This window comes from Pogoniulus pusillus, chromosome 6, assembly GCF_015220805.1.
Source record: "Pogoniulus pusillus isolate bPogPus1 chromosome 6, bPogPus1.pri, whole genome shotgun sequence".
NCBI lineage: Eukaryota > Metazoa > Chordata > Aves > Piciformes > Lybiidae > Pogoniulus > Pogoniulus pusillus.
Window position 1 is genome coordinate 17,739,541 of NC_087269.1, and position 22,688 is coordinate 17,762,228.

The window sequence follows — 22,688 nt, forward strand, 5'->3', positions numbered from 1 at the left end:
AGTGCAGGGAATACTAAAATCTGCTTTTGCGCAGGGCAGTGAGGGATGATTCTCCATCGCTACAACGAAGGCACAAATCCCGAGGGGGCCCCGGTGGGGAAGGCGAAAGGGAGAGCCAGGGACACGCCGCCCTCCCTTCGCGCCTCCCAGCCCCCGGGGGCCGCTCCTCACACCAGCTCTGACCCGCACAGCAGCGGCAGGGCTGGCAGCAAGCACGGCAAGGCACCGGCAGGGCCGGCAGCAGGCGAGGCGAGGCACCGTAAGCGCGGCGGTGGCGGTTGCCGGGATACCGGACAGCGGGTGAGGGCCCCAGAGCCCTGGCCCGGGCGGCGGCACAGCCCTCAGCGCGGGGGGAAGGCTCTCAGAGGGCTACGTCTGGAGCTGCTGGCCTGCTCGGCACCGAAAGCGAGCCAAGAGTGACCGCCAGAAGCCCAGAGTATCCCTGCCCGCGCTGGAACATGTCTGCCGGCGAGCACCGCCGTTGCACGGCAAGGTGAAGATTTTGCAGCTAAAACGTTGTCGAACGACGGGAATCAGAGCGAGTAACGCAAGCCACAACCTCCTCATCCTTCCTGCGGGAACCTTGTTGGGAGAAAAATAAATAAACTTTGAATCGCGTTGTGCTTAATCAGTACCTAGCAAGGACCTAAAAGGAGGCGCTGCCCTGTGGGCACAGCAGGCCGTTGCCGGCTCTGTTAGCCAGAAAGCAAACAATGATGGCATAGGTAAAGGGCGAGCCAAATATTGGCAATGGATGGAGAACAGCTATACCACTGAAAATCCACGAACCACTTTGGTTTTAAATCACTGTATGGAAAGAAATGAGACGCTGCACTTGGCAAAAAATGACTCTGGAAAATGTGATTTGTGCCTCTCTTTTGACAGAGCTGTTCTGAATACTCATAATACAACTTTGGATAAAACAGTTGTTTTGACATGTATTTTAGAATAGAAAACAAACTTCCAGGTGGTTGTCTGGATGAACAAAACTGAAGTCAGGTTACTTGCTCTGCTGCAGAATGTTGGTTTTGGTTATTTTTTGTTACCAAAAAAAATGGTAGACTGCAAAGTTTTCAGGAGGTTCACAATGTGGCTGGAGTATTAACTAAAAAGAAATGCCTAAGTAATTGATGGTGGATTTCAGTGAATGAGCTAAAGGAAATGAAACACAGGGTTTCACCATCAATAGCAAAATATTGCCATGGCAATGGGTAGCTCTGCCAGGAATAAACAAACAAACAACAACAGACCTCTTCTCTTGCAGAAAAAAAAGGAGAATTTTCTGTTCTCACCTCACCAAAGTCTGTGCCTTTGGACATCTTGGAGGGGAGAAGATGGTGTACCCTACTTATACAAGTCTCACAAATCCAGTTCCCTTCTCAGTCAGAGATCATTTCCAGAGCAAGAAGTAACCTTTATGCCCAAGAGAAGGCATCAGCATTTGCTTTATAATTTCAGCGCTTTGGTTACTGTAATTATGTACCGTTTCCTTACAGAAGATGGAAGGACTCAGAAATAACACAGCTTGTGTCACTCCTAGTTGAAGTCAATCCTTCTTCAGGCGACACTGCTGACAGGGAAGATTTTCTTAAGAGGAAAAAACTTGGACTCTTACTTAAATTAATAAAGAGCTTAAAAAAAACGCATTGTGGAGAGTGAGCGAGCTGGAAAAGCACAAGCTGCCCTTTTCTACAGGCACGGGTGTCTGGTGGGGAGCATGCCAATGCACAGGCACCAAAGTCCTCTCCAAGCAGGGCCTTCAGAGGTGGTCATCTGCCTCTGAAAACTTTTTGGACATTTCTGGCAATCCCCAGTCCCTCACAGGATGCAGTCCCACTACCTGGTGTGAGCTCTCTCAACCCAGGGAGACAAACGTCAGCCACTGCCCAGGTAAGGATTCAGCAATGTTGGGGTCCTGCCTAGTATCCATACACTGAGTTTCCTGCAATTTGCAGGCTGCTGTTCCCCTTTGCTTTTACCAATAGCATATGACATTTCTGCTGGACGTTTACATAGGTATGTGCTTAGAGTCTTGCTGGCATTGTTCCTGAGGAATACAGACATGGCCTGGTGTTAGGCTTGAGTTTTTATGGCCTGTAGTATAGGGGCAATGGACCAGAGCCAGGTGGCTGTGTGAAAACAAAGGAGAATTAGCCAGAAGTCAAGAGAGATTTCCTCATCAAGAGATCAAGTGTCTCCTGATGATGAAAGAGCACCTTCGTGAAGGAGTCAAGAGTGAGCATGACTGTACGAAACTTCCATACCATTGGGTCAACTCTAGTAGGCTTTGTGATCTGTGTAACATAAGCAGTGCTGCCAGACTGACAGGGAATTGTCAGCACCTATTAAAAGTTTGCCAAACTCTTCTAAGAGCAATCCTATATCAGAAAAAATAAAATCCTCTCATATGGCTTTCCACCTATTTGGCATTCATTACTTCTGTCTTATCATTCCTTATATAATAACACTTAGGTGCTGCTTAAGTTACCTATAAAATATTTAATGTAGTTTACTGTAAAGTCTTCAGGCTGCAGACTGTATCTTGCAGAGTACTCATACTGCATCTAGCACTCATTTCAATTGCAGCCTCCAGGCAGCATTGTAAAGATTCATTATTACCACCAAGATCTGTCCTTATCCTATCACTTTTCAAAGAAGGCCCATTCGTAACTACATGTTTAACCTCCTAGCTACTGTTTAAATATCCATTTTCTTTTTCCCATCTAAAATGGCCAGTCTTCATGCAAATATGGTTTTTTAAGTTGAACTTTTAATTGAATTTGTCCATTTTGAATGTTGCTTGATCCACTTCATTTAACCAGCACATGTGAAAAATAAGAATGGTTATTTCTCTAAGAAAGAAAAAAATAAAATAAAAAGGACATACTTGGTGTCTATTTTGCATGAGAAAATATTTTGTTTAGGAATGACAGTTGTAGGCATTCTGTCATACATTGTAATATTTTCCATGTGTGGCAGCTTGTTTTTCAGTCAGACAAATATGTGCAATAAAGGCTAAGGATAAAAATTAAACCTAACAGCTTTTGCAGCAATGCTTTTGATGCTTTCACTCGATTTCATTTTCCTGTGGATACTGCTGTTAGTTCTGCTGCTTGCAGTATGTGAAGCATAATTCTCAAAGGTTCACGAGGTTGTAGGGATCCAGTAAAAGATGACTGATGTCTCCCCCACACACACATACACTCCACCCCACACCCACTCACCCACCCACCAGCAAAACATAATGCTGTACTATTTTTGGTAACAGGGAAAGGGCCTCCCTGTGAAAACAGAAAGCTGTGTATTTCTCAGTTACATCACTTTGCAATCTAATGCTGTGTTGTGCTCGGTGTTTTTGTGGTGATGCAAGTCCTTTTTTTTTTCTTCCCCCTTTTTTTTTTCCTTCAGCTGGTTGGATTTTCCCCATCTTACAGCACCTCGCAGGTCTCCTCTCTGAGCAGTACGTTGCCTGAGTGAGTGGAAACACACAGATCAGCTGCAGGTTTCTGTCTACAAAACCAGAGTGAAAGAGAAAGAAAAGGGTTGAGAAAGAAGAAACAAATACTGACCTGGACTTACAGAAAGACATCCAATGGCTGAATAAAGGACCCCTGTTCATGTTTTGGGATATTCTTTCAACTGTCTGGAACGAGAGCGGATCAAAAGAATGGGAAATGCCAGCAGACCCTTTAGAAGAATTGCTTATTTCTTATGCCTTTTATCTGTGCTTCTGCTGACTGAAGGGAAGAAACCAGTGAAGCCAAAATGTCCTGCCTGGTGTACTTGTACCAAAGATAATGCTTTATGTGAAAATGCCAGATCTATTCCTCGCAGCGTTCCGCCTGATGTTATCTCACTGTAAGGGCTGTAAGCATTTGATTATTTAATTTATGATTTTAAATTAACTAGGATGTGTGGTATTTTCAGTACATAGGGAAGGATGTTTGCTGCATGGGGTACTTCCAGCATTCAGAATTATCAGCTAATGTGTTAAAATTGTACTGCATTCTTGAATCCTGATTTTTACATCTCTTTCATCTGTCTGTGTGTCTGTTTACATGCACACATCCCATTTTATACCTTCTTCTATACTACATGAAACCTGTAACATTCTTTTTTTTTTACTTACATAAGTAAATTTCTCTGTCATGAGCAGATCATTATTATAAGTACAGATATATGAGACTACATTAATATAAGGTTGTTTTTTTTCTTCTTTCCAGATCCTTTGTGAGATCTGCTTTTACTAAAATCCCAGAAGGGAGTTTTTTGCTCACACCATCTCTGCAGCTTCTGTGAGAAATATTTATATGATACAGTTTTTGTTATGAAATGTCTGTGTATCCATAAATATTTTAGAAAGGCTTTTGGTATTAATTTTATGAGAAACAGCAAGAGAAGATTAATTAAATGGCAAAATGCAAGACTTTGAAGGAATTAGATAATGCATGTTTAATTTTTTCAAAGTGTATCTACTTGGTATTTTGCAGGGTTATGTGTTGTCAGTGCTACTTTGAATGATTGCATGCTGAAGCTTTCAGTGACAGAACGTATGCTATCTTCATTATACTTTAATTAACATTACAGTAGGGACTAGATCATTGCAACAACTATTTGTGTTTTTTTTCCCTGCAATACTGGGGCCTGATTCCAATATAAAGCTGTCTTTTGCAACTCTAATCAACTGTGAGCTCAGAACCCCTTAGATCAGGCCCTTCAATGCAGTGGGACAGGTCCTGAAGTCCTTTTCCATGTAAAATTGCCATTGACTTCTGTGGAAGTTTAGTCACTTCAGTGGGAGTTTTGCCTACATAGTGCCTGGATTTGACCCTATTTGTTATTTCATATTCTTTGGAAAAAACCCACAACATTAATGGAAGTTTTTCTTTCAATTAAAAAAAAATGTAAGCAGTTATTTCAAAATTAAATACTGCAAAGAGGTATATGCAGGAAGATAATATTTTGTGGTATTTAAATATTAGATGCATTTCTGTATAGGATTTTTGCAGGCTCACAGGCTTTCCTAGAAATGTGGGCTTATGATTATATAATTGCGAGCTATACGGAGGTAGAGGGGGTGTAACCTGAACTGTTTATAGTGGCTATGCTGCCAGCCTGACACACACCCAGATTTGTCTCAGAAATCCAGCAAAACAGACTCCCTAATGTTATCAGAATCCAAATTGGACGTCTGTCCCAGACTGATTTCCTATGCACCCTAGATGTGATCAGAGGTGTAATGCTGATGTATTGGAGCCCTACAACTGTTAGATTAAACTGCTGGTGCACTGATAGCTGAAGCCCTGACCCTAGCTGTACTCTACTACCTCAAGTGGAGCTGATAAGGAGGTGCAGACATACTGAACAATTTTGGATACAGGGTAAATAGGTAAATGCAGTTACTATGGAAACCTAAATGCTTTTACACGGTGCTTTATTCGTGAGAAGCTTTCCCAAGGTGGTCACAGATCATAAAAGGGATACATTGCACATAATCCTTGCAATGAGCTTTTTAAAGGAAAGGGGGAAAATAGCATTTTTGGTGGAGCTTGTATCTGAAGGCTGTGAGTAGGACATCATCTATCTTGGCTACGATATGCCACCTACACTTAGAATCTCACTGCCAGGGGAGGCAGAATTGGATGGGGTGGAGTAGGACAGACATAGTCTTTTTATTTAGAGTTACTACAGTGCCCAGCACAGTGGGATCTGTGTCTGTAAGCAGTGGTTTTTGGCATTTTAGTAATGGTAACAATTCGCATGATCTGCTGTATACTTCACTAAAGCAGACATTCTCAGCTGCTCCTAATCAATGCTGCAACAAAAGCTCTGACCCCAGACAAGCAGGTTTTGTTCCATTATGGGCCTCAATGAAAGAGATATGTTAAAATGGTACAAACAATCCACAGATTACTTACTTCTGCTATCTAGCATTTCTAAAAATGCTGCTGAACACTTTTCTAGAGATATTTCTAACATGGTAGCTGAGCTGCTTGTCATCTTTGGAAAGTCAGGCCGCTGACTGAAGGCAAACTGCTCTTTAAACACAAGACCATAGGAAGAGGATTATACCTCTCAGGCCAATGTTTCAGTTTATACATGGGACAGAAAAAAATCCACTACTGACAGGTGACAGTAAAGGAAAGAACTCAGGCTAATTAAAAATTACAGTAACTTTTAGCTTTGCATGGCTATAGGCAAGAGGAAGATTTAGCAGTCTATACGTATTTCTATGTAATAGTTTCTAGCATTGGTTTCTCCACTATGCCAGCCACATATTTCCATGTGGAGTATATCTGCTGCTATTATTATTTTATTCTGGTTTTACTGTAGTAATGACAGTGATCTCTTGAAAAAAATCATGGCCTTGTGTTTGAACACTGCTCATAAGTCCCAGGCCAAGAGAGATTATCTTCTTGAATACTATGAATACTATGCTCAGTGCTATTCATGTGGCAACAAAAATAGGAAGGACCTATACAGTTATGTTGAAGTGCCAGGAGGAGTGTTCCTTAAATGTAGATAAAATCTCCCTAAGTGTCATCTCTAGTACTTGTAACTGTATCAGCAAGGTGCTGAGGGTGCCTTTAAAAACTGATGACATGAAACTCATTGAGAGAAGGGAGGCAATCATTGCACGAAGATCCATACCTGCTAACAACGTACAGTTCCTGCTAGGCAATATAACTCTTGCTGCAGAGCACTGTCCCTAGTCACAGGTCAAGCAAATCTGGTGTTTGAGGTCAAAGAGTGTGAGAAAACATACTTTGTGTGTCAAATACGTGTCCTAGAGCCGCTGGGGAAAGATAACTTAGTTGAGAGGCAAATGAGCTCACCAAGTGCCACACCTGTGCTGTAAGACTGGCAACCTCTAAAGTAGCTACACTGTTTCACAACACACCACCCTGTTCTTTAAATTAAAAGCAAGGTAGGGTGCAGAAGAGGAAGTTAAATCACATCATAGAAGTAAAATTAGTTGCAGGCAGCAGATATACTAAATTTCTCTCTGGTTTAGAGAATTGACAAAAATGATTTTTTTTTTTTTTTTGCATAAGAAGTATTTATTGTTTCTAATAAAAATTAATAATTTCTTGCTTATATTTTTCATATATACAGTGGATTGTATTTAAAGTGCAAAAGCACAGTCCGCAATAGTCAAGTGAGAAATAAATCAACTACAATTTATTCTTAATGCAAATTAGAAATTAAGAGATTAGCTCATTAGGTGTGCTAATTCATACTTGAAAATCTTGCCTTCTTGAGTGCCTAAGGATGTCATGGTGTAAATCTATTTATCCATCAGGTCCAGCTGAATAAAATATAGATGTACATCTAGTATTCTATTGGGGTGAAGAAAAGTTCATCATACTTGACAATGCCTCACTATATTAAGGGTGTGGCAGTCCAGAGCTGAATTTAAAAGCACAAATGCAAAAGTGGCTGACGAGCATACATAAAGCTGGAAGAATCAGTGCTATCACACTTCTAATGTTTACAAAATACACAGAATTAAATGCTGTTATTTTTACTGCTATATGGATGAAAAATGCATGCACACACACGCACTGAGCTATCTCCAGTAGATATAATGTGGTTTTAAAAATAGCTCTGATTTGAACACTTACTAAATTAAGAGGTTTTCTGTTTTTTTCTCAGTGACTTTTGATTACCCTAAGGTGAAACATGCTCAGAAGTTTAACATATAAGTTAAGGGATTTTCCTGCCTATCAGTGGTATAAATTCAAGCTGATATCTGGCTAACTAGCTGTATATTTTCCCTATATTTTCATCAAAAGTAAGTGTTCTTCAAGACAATTCATACCTCTGTAGTACTTGAACATTTCATTGTTCATCCAAAAATGTCTTTAGTGGTGCTTGTACTATCCCTTTGTTTTACCGGCATAACAAACCCACATATACATCCCACAGAAGTCAGTGGAATTTTATCGGATGGCCCCAGTAGGCAAAGCAACAAGTTCTCAGGTCCTTCTCTTTGCACCAGGCTATGGTGCAATATATCAGCCTTACAATCCTGAACTACTTGCATACACAAAGCCATGTAACTGGGTAGTGGAAATTTGGCCTACTGAATTTGGGTGAGCTGAACTGCTTTCTAAAGATGCTAATAACCTAATGGTCTTCTGGTTTGCATCTCTTTATGCAGGTTGTTTACATCCAACACTTTTGATGTTATTAGTGATGATGCTTTTATGGGCCTTCCTCATCTAGAATATTTGTGAGTGAACAAAAGTGTATTTCCTGGCATTATTGAGTGGGTGGGCTTCCTAGTTCCAGGCATTGCTTTGACCAGAATGACTTTACGACCCATTGCAGGTTCATAGAGAACAACAGCATTAAGTCAATTTCAAGAAATACTTTCAGAGGACTGAAATCTTTAATCCACCTGTAAGTAAAGTGGTTGAATGTATTACTTGGTATATTTAATACAGTAACTGAACCACTGTGTTGTAGAATATTGCATTTTGCTATATAGCTGCTCACATTTGTTTAAGTATTAATAGTAATTCAATTAGAATGCTAATCTTTATGTATCCACTAAAGAGTTCCATACTGTGGTATGTGTGAAAAAAGCCGTGAAAAAAAGGCAGGACCCAAACAGCATCCAAGCAGTTCATCTTTGGCAATAGCTCTGTAACTTTCTCTGCTCAGAGCACTGGGGACTTCCAGCTGAACATGTAGGAGTAGGGAGAAAGCAGGATGCTTGGTCAAGAAGCTTGCCACTGATGAGGTGAGTCGCAGTTTGGGGCTTGAAGAGGGGGGAGGTGGGAGCTGTTGGTCAGCACAGAGGTGCCACGGTAGTGAAGGGCAGACATGTGCCTGTTTCAAGGTACCCCAGTCTGGCACGAATCTGAGAGTATGTCACAGCCATCCTTTGGACAGGCCGTCACTGCCTGTGTCCACTTTGGCTACTAACCATATCCAGCAGAATGTGACTAAATCAAATGTGAAACTTCCCAGCTGGAACAGATTTAAATAGAAGAATTGCAATACGACACACTTAACTGTAGGCTATACAAAGCCTTTAGACTGCAGCCAGATTGGCTTCAGACGTCTGCACTACCTGTCCTCTCCTGCATGTGAGCAAGAGCATCCTACAGTCAGGATCGACGTGCCACACACTGACACTTAAATTTCCTTGTGCTGCTGTTCAGTCCTTTGGCTATCCTAGAAACATGACCAGCTCTTGCCTTCTGACATGCTGCAGCCCTACTGCTGTGTTAGATGAGAGAGGAAACAAGTCAGAAGCACTCTGGATGCTAATGTTGATGTCAGGAGCAACGATTCCCATGCAGGCGCCAGCAGAGGCATTTCTCGTGCTGTGCTCAGCAGGTGAAAATGCATTCTGGCAGCAAATACCTGTAACATTCCACTGCGAACACAAGAGTAGCATCCTCATGCTCTGAGCTAGCAAGACGGTTTTTAGAGAAGATTTTGTCTCTTACTTACATCAAGTTTATGTTTTAGCAATAATTTTATTTTAGCAGGTGATAAATGTATTGAAAATACAGTATGTAGTGTAAATAAAATAAAATAAAATAAAATACAAAAATACTACTAGAAAGGGAATCTAAAACATCTGGGAAGTACCTGAAATGCCTTTATAACTACCTCTCAGTGCTTGCATTCAGAAATGTGTATCTTGGGGCATGTGTCATAGACAGGGGAGTAGATTCTGACCTTTTGGCCTTATAGCAATGACCTTTGAGAGGATTTTGAGAAAAGGTCATTTAACTTTTTCTTTCATACATTTTGACACAGGAGAGAAAGCAAAGGTTCCATTTTAATTACTTAATGCATACATACAATAGTCCCCTTATCTTTTACCACATAGTGAATGTACCATAAAACACTTCACTCTTCCCTTTTTGGTGAGAACAGACAAGAGCCATAGCTGGCTGAAACCAGGCTTGTTGTGACTACTTGTGCAAATAAAGTTACTTACAGAATGGCTTCAGGTCTGGGGAATCAGAGAGGAGAGGAAGAAAAGGTATCTAAACTGTGCTTATTCCATTAGAACCCACACTAGAAGCACAGCATTCTTTTAAAAAAGCAGATCATTTGATAAAGCTGGTAAGTGGGACCCTATCTTCAAAATAGTTATGCACATGAATAGCTTTATATTTGCAAATGAATCCAGTACATTATTTATCATATTCAGTTACTTATTTAGTAGCTGTTGCTGCCAGCGAGCAAACTGTGTAACACAGAGGAAGGCACAGTTTCTTCTCACAGAGCATACAGCCCATCTTGTCTTGCCTGTTATGTTGGTTTCTGAGGATGCTTCATCATTTTTGTAGGAGAGAACACATGCAAAAGACATTTCAGGAGCCACTCTCATTTGCATGTGGTCAAATGCACATTTTTGGGACACAGATTTCTGTATCATGTTGCTATTGTGCATGGAGCACTATTCATAAAGACAATGAGAAATCTGCAGAAAATAACTGCAAAGCAGGTCCATTAACCACAGAATGTGGCTAGTTTAATCTGCTTGCAGAACGACTTCCCACTCTTTTGGGAATACTCCACATACATTTAAAGAATAATAATTTGGCACCCTGAGGCATTTCTCATTTAAGAAACAGGAGAGTACTTGCATATAGAAAATAGATTTAAAAGAGTCATAGTAAATAAGGATATAAATGAGTTCCATGAAGTTAGAGGGGAAGGTGAACTTTGTTCTAGTTGTTCTGTTCACTTCCTTTTCACAACATATTTTTTGTAATGCAGTAAGCTTATTCAAACATTTGAATTTTTATAATGCAATTAACTTTGATAATGATGTGTTTTTATTGTAAAACAGAGCCATCTAGTATTTATTGTTATGTTACACAATTTGTTTGCTGCTTGTGGTGGATTAAAGAACAGAAAACTTAAAGAAAAATAGCATTTCTAAACTAATTAAATGTCAAAACCAATGTAATGTCAGAATCTTAGGATTAGACAATAACTTCTGAGCACAATATATAATTTTGATTGTGTTTGTTTCAGAACCTTGATCATAAGTTCAGCTGCATGCTCAATTCAACCTTTACTCTCTTGTTATAAACCAAATACCACACGCAGCAGCATCTAGACAAATCAGTGTTTTCTAACATATAAATGTGCTTTTAACAGTGGACTATAATCTGCATAATTTTCATCCCCAAATTAGCACATGTATAAACCTTGTGTAAGTTTTTCTGTCAGTTGTATTTCCACAGCAGTGGAGAACCACTGATGCTTTCACGTACATTATCCCCTTACAGTTTGCTATATTGTAATATATAAAGAATATATATGGCATTAAACCTTCCTCAGCTTTCATGTCTACTTAGCTTTCTCACTATGAGTTACCTGACTTTTAAAGGATTGCTGCTGAGCATAGAATTAAGCATAAGTGAAGCACGTGATACACCAGTGTTACAATCAGATGTACTTTGAAAGTGGTGAGTCAGAATCGACTAATGGCATCATCCCATATTTACTACTCCTGATAAGGCAAACACTTAATTTTAAATGAGACAGCAGACCTAGTATGTCTGGGCTTGTTCTTGAGTTTAAGTACATGCCTAAGTGGCTTTGCTTGGACAGAGAAAGTGTAGTTAATAAATAACTTTTATGTTTACAGGCAACACTAAAAGAGGTTTTCAGTCTTACTAGCCACAGATTCTAACGAGGATCTTAAACTAGAATTATGTATTTCCATTTTAATTTCTTCTTAAAAGTGATAAATGATTTTGTTAACCAAAAGAGGCATAGGTTATACCTTACAACATTATTCTTTTCCTGTCATGCCCTCAGTGGCATCTTGGAGAACCTTTGGTGGACTCGCGTAGATGGGTCTGACTGAAATGTGTTTTATTGCTTATTCCAAGCTTGCTCAAATTTCCTCCTATTTTTTGCTAGCTAGAATATTCACTGAATTTAACCAAGATGTCTTAACATTAAAAACTGGGGATTTTTTTGCTGGTCTCCTACATACATGTATATTCCAAGAAAGAAATTCATGCTGAATGGCAATTTTTTTGTCTGTTACTGCATTTTCAAAAAACTGAGCTAAAGCTGAATCCAATGGAACAAAACATGGTATTAGATTTTATTCCAGAAGAGATACCAAAAAGTGGGAAATTGAAGTAATATGAACATCATGTACTGGAAAGCATCAGTAGATCAAATTGTGACTAAGTGTTTTAAAATAATGGTGCTTGCAAAACACCAGCGGTGATTGCACTTTTTACTCTGCTAAGTGAAGCATTGTGAAGCATTGTAAACACTGCAAGGCTGCTGAAGAGTCAGAAAGCAGAAGGAATCATGGCATTTTAGTCAAAGAAAAATCACAAAACAAAAGCTGTTCTTAAAAGCAATCTTCCAGAACTAAGTGGTGCAGAAAACCAGGGGTCTTTACCTCAAGAAAAAAAAACCCTACATAGTATTTACATCTTCCAAATATGTGTAATTTAATGAGCTGGCACTGATACTGAAGTGTCTTCTTTTACAGGAGTCTCGCAAATAATAACCTCCAGTCACTTCCAAAAGACATATTCAAAGGCTTGGATTCTTTGACAAATGTGTAAGAAATCAATTAATTCATATATAAATTGTGGTAAAAATATAAAGAGATTATTTCAGAGGACATTCTGAGTAGTCGAATCAACAACCAGTAATGGGGTCTTACTACTGGGTAGTGGCTACTCAATATGGGTAGGCTTGCTTTTTTGTCTGCTGTTATTTGCTTTACTTTTGAATATTCCACTGTGATGGTTTGGGTGTTACCCTCCCCCCAACACTCTGGAAATCACCCAGACTAGACTCAGCCAGCTCTGGAAATTGAATGAAGCTTATTATATACACCTTATCAGAATATACAAGCAGATATTTACAGTATATACAGTTATATACAGAAATATATAAGGTAAAAGGTAATACAGAAACACAACTCCCATCCCAGAAACCTGAGTCCCCAGGAAGGACTCCCAACCACCCCTTCACCTTCCCCCCACCCCTCTCAACCTTACCCCAGTCCCAAGGAAGAATGGAGGTTCGGCCAGGGGGTTAGGAAGCAAAGTGGATTAGTCAAAGAAATGGCAGAGAGGGGTGAGGTTAGAGATGCAGCTCAGCCAGTTCCCCAGCAGAAGACTCCCTCATCTATGTTTTGATTCTTCTTGTATCTCTCAGCAAGTCTATGAGGGAAGTAGACATCACCATTGTTTTCCTTCCACAGCCTGTAATCTAATCTTCTCACCAAAACATTCTAGCTAGCTTCAAACTAGCACATCCACCAGTTATGAAGATAAGTAATGTTGTTAGGAGTTATATGAGAGACTTGTATATTCAGTAAGACTTAGTGAATAAGAAGGATGAGAGTACGGCCTGAGGAGATAGTGGAAGATATTTAATAGAATAACATTTCAATGTGCAAGTAATTTCTGGGAAGGCTAACCTTTACCATAAAAGCATGTGTAATAGTAAGCACCACATCTAACTGCAACCAAACCAAAAGATGACCTTGTTTAAATACTTAAATACCAGCAAAAATACAAAATACAAATAAACAGATAAATCTTAAGAGTTGCTTCACTCTTGACAACACACCAAATTTTTGTTCATCTGATTTGGGATAATAAATGCAGAACATCCTTTTGCCTCCTTTCTGTATTAACAAGGCAGGCTGAATTCCTAGTGTGGGGCTGCAAGAGTAAGATGTGGAGATGGTCAGTATATCTGGGAGCATTACTTGGCATTACTAATCATGGCCAGGTGGTTGCACAGTCTGGTCCTGGCATTCGCCTGTTCCTGTACTTGTAATCTGTAATATCACTGAAGACAGTTGTAAAACACTTGAACAGAACTTGCTTGTGTCTCCCAAAAAACTAAATAACTGTATCTAAAGGAGACAACAGATACTGACTGGCTGATTATCAGGTTACATTAATTCTGGGTTTGTATTCTAGAATGCTCTTACTGAGCAAGGGTAATCCAATACAACAAACCTCCTAAAATATGGGCCAAATAGTTCAGTAGGCATTTGTGAACCTCTAAACTTGAGGAAACCAACAAAAATTTTTGACTGGTCATCTAGTTATGTTCTTTTAGGTTACCTTAATATAACTAAATCTGTGGGGGTTCTGGTGTGTAGATTTAACGATGGGTCAGGACAAATTAAGCCAGGAAGGAATCAACTGAGAATAAGCAAGGGGGGTACATATTTAACAAGAGCCCAGCTTGTTGTTGTTCTGTAAGGAGGAATCCATCAGCTGACTACTTATTTTCAATGCATTATTTATTCGTTGTAGAGATCTTCGAGGCAATGCATTTAATTGTGACTGCAAACTGAAGTGGTTAGTGGAATGGCTGGGCAGCACCAATGCAACGGTTGAAGACATTTACTGTGAAAGCCCACCAGAATACAAGAAGCGCAAAATCAATAGCCTCTCTCCGAAAGAATTTGATTGCATTATTACAGGTAATGTGCTTCAGATTATTTAATCTTGTTAAATTAAAGTAGAGCTATTTTAAAAATGTATTTTATTCTAAGATCCATTGTTGCAGGAAGTCTGCATAATGGATGGGAATTCCACTAAAATCAATGTGATGTCTGCGCAGGTGTTAAGTCTGACATGCCGATCACCTTTAATTGAGAAAGACCAAAAAACAAGTCGTAGTGCTCCCTTATCCACAAGAAAATTGGACTAGTGATGAAGTGCTTTATTGCTATCTATTAAACAGACTTTTTTCAGTACAGTATGGAAAGTAACTCTGTAACTGTCACATGTTTTGTGCACTTTTGCAGAATTTGAAGTTTATCAGTCCCTGCCATACCAGTCTCTGTCAGTGGATACTTTCTCATACATGAATGATGAATATGTGGTTATCGCTCAGCCTTTTACTGGAAAATGCATCTTTCTTGAATGGGACCATGTAGAAGTGATGTTCAGGAATTATGACAACATTACAGGTATGCACACTGCTCAAGACACAACATTAAACCAGCTGATCCAAAAAGTGGTGCTAACTCTGTCTTTTCTTTTTATAGGTACTTCAACTGTTGTATGTAAACCTATAGTTATTAAGAGTCAGCTGTTTGTCATTGTCGCACAGCTGTTTGGAGGCTCCCACATATATAAAAGAGATCGTTTTGCTAATAAGTTTATAAAAATTCAAGATATTGAAATCCTTAAAATCCGAAAACCTAATGACATTGAAACTTTCAAGATTGCTGAAGACTGGTATTTTGTTGTGGCAGACAGTTCAAAGGCTGGTTTCACCACGGTTTACAAATGGAATGGGAATGGATTTTACTCCCATCAGTCTCTGCATGCCTGGTACAGAGATACTGACGTGGAGTATCTTGAAATATCTGGCAAGCCACATTTAATTCTGTCAAGTAGTTCCCAGAGACCTGTAATATATCAATGGAACAAAGGAACAAATGAATTTGTTAAGCGTTTTGATATCCAAGATATGGAAGATGCATATGCAGTGAAACATTTCAAAGTGAAAGAGGATGTATACATTTGCTTAACAAGATTTATTGGGGACTCTAAAGTAATGAAGTGGGGTGGTTCTGCATTTCTGGATTTACAAAGGATGCCATCCCGAGGGTCAATGGTATTCCAACCGCTTCAGATAAGTAATTATCAATATGCCATTCTTGGAAGTGATTATTCTTTCACTCAAGTCTATTATTGGGATGCTGAAAAGGCAAAATTTGTGAAGTTTCAAGAATTAAACGTACAGGCACCAAGATCTTTCATACATGTCTCCATCGATAAACGAGATTTTCTCTTTGCTTCAAGTTTTAAGGGAACTACCTTGATTTATAAACATGTCATAGTTGACTTAAGCGCATGACACTCATAACTCTGAGATTACATCAGACTTTCTACCATAAGTGGATAAAATGAACTAAATGCATGATGACTCTCTTATCTTACTTCCAAATGAATGCCTTTAAAAGTTGAGATTGCTAGAACAAAGTATTACTAGTATCTTCATCTTTAATTGTCAAGTCTAGTGGTGTTGGAAGTTGCATTTTTTAACAAACAACAAAAAAAAGAAATTAAATAACTGTTCTTTGCATCCACAGTATGTAAATATTTGTGCAACTGCATCTGTTGCTATAAAGAATATTAAGATGTACTTTTCCATTTATTTATTCACCTGTTTGAAACAACTGCCAAATAAAATGTTTACATTTTGTGTCTTTCACATTCCAAATGTTACTTGCAGGTGATATTTTTTTTCTTTGCGTGTAGGTTACACACACACACACACACACACACACACACACAGAGTATACCCAAAAGGCATACTTCTCAGTGCAGTGTTGTACTGCATGGAAGATGCTCAGTAGTGGAGATCAGGTGGGTCTTACACAAGGAGCCCTTGATAAAAATATGGCATTCAACTCCAATCGTATAAATTATCACATTGACATAATCTTGCATTTATGTGAAGCTCTGTTGATTTAAACAGGACTCTTACTCAGAAAAAAATACTTCAGTTATATAGGTCTGGGCTGGAGGGCTCAGTTACATAGAACCAGTTGTAGGATGCAGCTTTTTACTGTGTGGAGCTGTAAGAATATGATTTTCTTAAACTTTGCAAATAAATCAACAGAATAAAAGACAATACAAACATCCATCTTTCTCCACCTCACGCTGAAGCAGTACAAAACAAACCTCTGGTATAATGCTGGGCCGGTTACTGTGGTAAAGCTAGAAGCACAGCTTATTTTTCAGCTAACATCAGTTCTGTGTCTGAACTGTCACACATTACTTGCATTAATTCTGTATGACCCTGTCAAGTCTTTTCCCTGCATTTGAAATTATTTAATCTTCATGATTCTGAATGAAGGTAGTGAATGTGAAGTGTGCTTTTTCCACTATCCTACAATGAATTTTAGTAATAGGTACTTCTGAAATTCAGGCAAGTTTGAATATGGCAAGACAAATTCAACTGGTGTAGCAAATGCATCTCCAGCAAAGCTATCTAGAGCTGTTAAATTACAGGAAGTCTGAATTTGGCATTAAAATCTATTATAAACTTGAATTTAAATTAGTCTTCTGTTTACATAGATCTAGTGCATCACTTACGAGAAACCTACACTGTTGCTGAACATCATTTGGTGCAGCTCAGAAAGAGAGCTTAAGTTGATTTAATACACCTTTGCACTTCATTTGATGTTATCAAACCTTGTGCTCCAGTGTTGTCTTTAGAATATACACATTTCTAACATTCATAGACGTTGACTGCCAAATAAGATTTATCATACTATGGATGTCAGCTAATTACACAAGATGATTTTGCAAGCTCACTTCTCCCTGTAGTCACAGAGATCCCCAAAGTGGCAGAGCATTATGGTACTGATGGAAGCAGCTGCAGCAGAAAAACGATCATTAAGAAAAGACATATAATGCATATTTTAAGAAGCCAGGCCTAAACTTCTATAATAAAGAATACTTTATTTCTTTTTTTTTTCCTTCTTTTTTTTTTGATAATATATTAAATGTTCCATGAAAAGGGAAGAAAAAAAAATCCCATGCGAACAACACTACTCTAATGAGTTCATTTTTCTGATACCTTTTTATCCTTAGCTGCCTATGCTCTGGTCAGTATTAGGCTTAATAACTACCTATTATGTAAGTATTTACAGTGTGACTAAAAAGACTTAAAAATAAGTTTCACAGCTGAAAGCTTATTTTTTTTTTCTTAATGCAGTCCCAGAAATCATCTTGATAAATCATCATTTGCTTAACAAGTATTCTTCATAAATTTTTCGCTTTTATATGAGCATGATTTCAAACCCCAAATTATCTCTTTTATTATTTCTCAGTGTTGGCTGCAAATCTGTGATTGCCAACTCGGTTTGTCCATCTCTTCTTCAACCCACCTCTCATGGCAAAGGAATGAAATGGAAAGTCAAGAACCAGTCTCCAATCAACCAGCAAATCATTATGTGCTTTCTACTTCATCTCATCTTTCATTTTGGTCTTTTACTTAAGGTCCTATTGAATTACGTGCAGTGATTTTGATCTGATTACTCCTATTATACTTGCCTACATGCACTCTCTATCAAATTATATAGATATCCTTCTCATTACGGACATATTATGGATATGTGTGTGGCTGAGTTTAAGAGGAGTTGGATAACCTTGCTAATCTGCTACCAATATTTATTTACAAGCTCTATACCCCAATCTACTGCTGCTCAATTGTATCTTGAGAAGGTTATGTTGGAATTATATTTCAGAGCCAGCCAGCTACATGGCCTCTGCTATAGTAGTGCTATGATTGTTTTCCTAAGTTAACATTCTGATTGAATGTGATTGACTTCTGGGAATTCCCCTTACTCTCAGGTTTAAATGAAGAGTTTAAAAGCCTGCAAAGGTGTGAGTCAGTAGAATTTTACACTCACAGTACCTGTAAAACTAGCCACAGTACAGTGGAGGATGGTAAGGAATTCATCTTTTGAGTTAATCTGCTGAAGTGTGCAACTGTGTTATCAGTTTGGTTGTTCCTTCCAGAAATTTTACCTGTAGTCAAGCACTAATGATTGTGAAGGTCTTAATGCCTATGTTATTTTTGGAAGGTCAACTAATCACCAGGAAATGCTGAATCTAAATCTGTCCTCTCTTGAAAATCCATTTCCCTAGTTAGTTTATGTAAGGTGGAAATTCATAGGTACTACAGCTGGTTTCTTATTGTGCAAGTCTAGCATTTCACTGCACCCCATAAGGAATGGGGGTATTTTTAGAACAGAACTCATAATCCTTAACGCAGAAGAGTGTAAAGGCTCATTAGGTGGCTCCCTGTGCTGTTTCCTCCTAATTTCAGAGACTGGGCATTTTAACAGCACCTCTGAGCATATGGCCATATTCTGTCCTGGTTCTCTGCTCAGTAATCCTTCTGGTACCAGTAAAGGTCTCAAACAAAAACTAAAATAGAACCTCTTATCACATGCATTGATACTTTCCCCCTTAATGTTGAAGTTCAGTTTTTGGGTTTTTTTTAATACATTTCTTTCAGCAAAGCCTATGTTACTTGTGGATGAATGGTTGTTCTCTGTAGTTGTAGTTGTTTTTAAACTCCCAATTGTTTTGTTTATAACTGACAGAGTATGTAAAGTACTAAAAGTGTCACAGAAGACAATACTGAAGGTTCTGCTGCTGATCCTTGATGCTGCTTAGTCACATCAATGTCTAAGACACAAAAAATTGTTAATGGGTTTGTAATGTATTCCTACAACTACATCACTCTATTTTTTTAACAGAGCACAAATAGAATATGCACATCTCCAGAAAGGATATAAAAATACATTCAGAATGCTAGATATTACACTATGTGGACACCCCACCCCCCCACCCCCCCCCCTTTCCCCTTTTCTTTGTCTGTTGCAATGTCTAGGACTTTTAGTCTACTTATTTTCTGTTTCTAAAAAAAATCCCAAAACACACTCTTGCTATAAGGAAGAAAATTCAGCAGGGAAGAATCTTGTCCTGTAAGGTACTAAAACAAATAGAAACAGGGAGAATTGTATTCTTGGTTTGAAGTTGCATTTTAATTGCAATTTCTCTTGGTTATATTAGTTTTTAACTTTGTTTGAAGGGGTGATAGGAGCCATTCAAAGTACACTTGAGGAGGGGAAACAATTATTAGCATAGTTAATAATACCATTTGCCATTTGTAATGTGTTTTGATATCTTCTAGTGGGAAGCTAAATGTCTAACAGCTGTATTTATGAGCATTACAATACATTGTGCTAGTATTCAGTGGATAATAAAGAAGTACCAAACAATCCTCCAACTGTTGATGAACAAACACTACTGCTAATAGCAGCAAGAGAAAGCAGAAAAGCCATTATGTCCAAAATGTTATGACTAGGGGCAGAACATAAGCTCTCAGCAAGTCTTGAATCCAGGAGTCTTCCCTTTCACAGAGGTATTTCCCTTACCATGAAATACATAATGTGTTCCTCCTCAGTGGGGACCCCTGAAAATCCAATCACCCAGTTCTTGCAAAATATATCAGGAGGCTTACAAAGAATGTACTACATCCACGATCCCAACTTGGGACAAATTTTCCTTTTGACATTTCTCTGTTACATCAGTCACAGCAATGGTGATACAAATGGAATGACAAGCAGGCTACTTGCCCACCGAAAGGGCCAGGGCCCTGCCAGGGCAGGACAGAAGTTAAGCCAGGTTGAGATGAAAAATGCAAACCCAAACACTCAACTCACTCAGCTGTTACTACTTTCTCCACTGTCTAGTTTTGTTTTTCTCTGATTTTTTTTTTAATACATATTGCAAACACTTGCAGCTGCCTTTCAAAAACCTGCAAGCCTTCTCTGCTCATACCTGCTGATCTGGAGACCCAAATATGGTAGTAAAACTGTGATATAGACTGTTCTTGACTAGAATGGCTAAACATGTTTTGTGGGACAGACTAACCAATAAATGTTGAGGTCTTGGGGAGTTCAGTTCCTCAAGACAGAGCTGCAGAACACTGTCTGACACTGCTAATGGCAACTATTCTTCATTACTGATGAGACTGAATTCTAATGGCTGGTGTTACAGGCATGTCTCTGTTTATAGTTCAGTTACAGTGCTTAGAGGGCAACCTAACCCTATTCCTATTCAGGAATTTTCCTGAAATGAACTACAGCTACAAAGACCTCCACTGTGCTGTACAGAAGCGGTGTTGTATTTGTACTTTGAGACTTTGAATTTCTCCAGTTAGTTATGCCAGTGTAATACTTCTGCCTTCAAATTTGTTACAGTAGAAAGCAATTTCCCCCCACATATGCATATTTAAATTCATATAATTGTTTACTCTCCAAATAAACTGAAGTGGATGAGGCAATAATTACATTACTGCCTCAAAATCTCCCATTCATCAAATCAGCTTTTGAATTCTCAAAAGTTGTTTTCAACTCAGCTTTACTTTATGCTTCCTACTGAACTATTTGAATTGAAAAAAGGACTTTCTGACCCGTTCTCACTTCCCATTTGAAGGCCTGGATGGCGACAGCAGTATGTTAGTAAGTTGTCAACCTGCCCAGATGGTGAATATCCAAGAACGCTAAAAGAGCTTCAGAATAAACAGGCTGATTTGCTAAGAATACACAGTCCTTCATTAAAAACCATTTATGTGCTCAAGAACTGGATGTAACAAATAGCATGTTTATTTTTATAGACCGATCATGGGGTAATCGACAGTTCCAGACTGCATTTATGTCTGGGCAAGTATCTGCAATGGAAGTGTCAAATTCCAGGAGAAAGTAGGTAACTAAACAAGCTGACCAGTGTCCTGCAGTCCTGTATGGCCCTAAAATCCTCTCCCTCTGTGGTTTGAAAGGCACACAAAGACCTGCTTCCCCCCTCCCCTGCCCTGCAGGCGTGAAGGGTGGGGAGCACAGGGCCCTTCCGGCACGGGGGTGCCTGTGCAGTGCCCGCGCTGGGATCGGGCTGGGATTGGCTGTGGTCTTCACGCCTAGGCAGTGCTAACTCTGCTCTTTGTCTAGGGAGGGTATAAATGTTGGGGGACTTCCCGCCTTGGGGTTCCCGCCTTAGAGTTCACCCTGCCTGGGAGTTCGTGCCCGCCTGAGAGTTCTCCCCCCTCGCCTGGATAGGCTCTGCAGAAGGAGCCCCTGGCACTCTGCTCCGAAGGAGGCTTCCCACCATTAGCACCCTTTAAGCAGGCTCAATAGGCCTTAACGACCCTCCAACTGCCTCTGAAAGGGAACCCGAGGGGACAAGCAGCTGGACTGCCCTTCTTTCAGCCAGCCCGCCTGTAAGTAACTTGGCTCAGCTTTATTATTAAGTGGGAAACGCCATAATTTAATAGCTAAAGCCTTTTCCAACTTCTGACTTCCAAAGAGTCGAAATACCTATGGTATCCTTGTAGATCTTCTCAAACGAAACTGAATCTGCTAATTCAAACTAAATTCATTTCTGTATACAGTTCTGGGGGCAGGTTTTTGGGAAATAAAATAATGCTGTTTTTACATAAAAATCCCTGCCTCGGCCACATTAATTCCCTGCCTCCACAACACCACTCAAGTTCAGGGTCCAGAAATGCAAAATACTATACATAGGTAGAGAAACATTCACAAGGTTTAAAATTAGCAGTGAAGAAAGGCAACTTGATGCTATTGTAAACAACTCAGCAAGACACTGATCTCAATGCACAGGTACAGGAAAAAGCAAGTAAGGTTACAACGAGGCTGGTGAGAGGCCTCGAGCACAAGCCCTACGAGGAGAGGCTGAGGGAGCTGGGATTGTTTAGCCTGGAGAAGAGGAGGCTCAGGGGTGACCTTATTGCTGTCTACAACTACCTGAGGGGTGGTTGTGGCCAGGAGGAGGTTGCTCTCTTCTCTCAGATGGCCAGCAGCTACGTCAGGGGAAATTTAGGCTCGAGGTGAGGAGAAAGTTCTTCACTGAGAGAGTCATTGGACACTGGAATGGGCTGCCCAGGGAGGTGGTGGAGTCACTGTCCCTGGGGCTGTTCAAGGCAAGGTTGGACGTGGCACTTGGTGCCATGGTCTGGCCTTGAGCTCTGTGGTAAAGGGTTGGACTTGATGATCTGTGAGGTCTCTTCCAACCTTGGTGATACTGTGATAACGTGCAGGGCAGTAGGGAGAATGCAACGCTACATGTTACAGCAAATCAATGCTGTTGCCT

General features: G+C 39.6%; 1 protein-coding gene across 2 annotated transcripts; it reads left to right on the top strand.

Moving 5' to 3' along the window:
* The first annotated feature begins 206 nt into the window (after positions 1-206).
* LGI1 (leucine rich glioma inactivated 1) lies at positions 207-19,803 on the top strand. 2 transcript variants are annotated; one of them, XM_064144704.1, is made up of 9 exons: positions 207-1,890; positions 3,409-3,858; positions 4,224-4,295; positions 8,165-8,236; positions 8,335-8,406; positions 12,503-12,574; positions 14,298-14,467; positions 14,795-14,959; positions 15,038-19,803. In XM_064144704.1, exons 2-9 carry the CDS (start codon positions 3,668-3,670, stop codon positions 15,853-15,855), a joined length of 1,632 nt encoding a protein of 543 aa, XP_064000774.1. In that variant the 5' UTR covers positions 207-1,890; positions 3,409-3,667; the 3' UTR covers positions 15,856-19,803. The 2 variants fall into 2 exon arrangements, with proteins under 2 accessions (XP_064000774.1, XP_064000775.1); XM_064144705.1 differs by lacking the exon at positions 207-1,890 and having other exon boundaries at positions 3,778-3,867.
* Positions 19,804-22,688: the final 2,885 nt, after the last annotated feature.

Excerpts from the sequence above, each read along its gene's own strand:
- LGI1 (XM_064144704.1), top strand. The coding sequence starts at position 3,668 with ATGGGAAATGCCAGCAGACCCTTTAGAAGAATTGCTTATTTCTTATGC. Across the intron at positions 8,237-8,334 it reads CTTCCTCATCTAGAATATTT|GTTCATAGAGAACAACAGCA; the intron begins GTGAGTGAACAA and ends GACCCATTGCAG. Across the intron at positions 12,575-14,297 it reads TTGGATTCTTTGACAAATGT|AGATCTTCGAGGCAATGCAT; the intron begins GTAAGAAATCAA and ends TATTCGTTGTAG.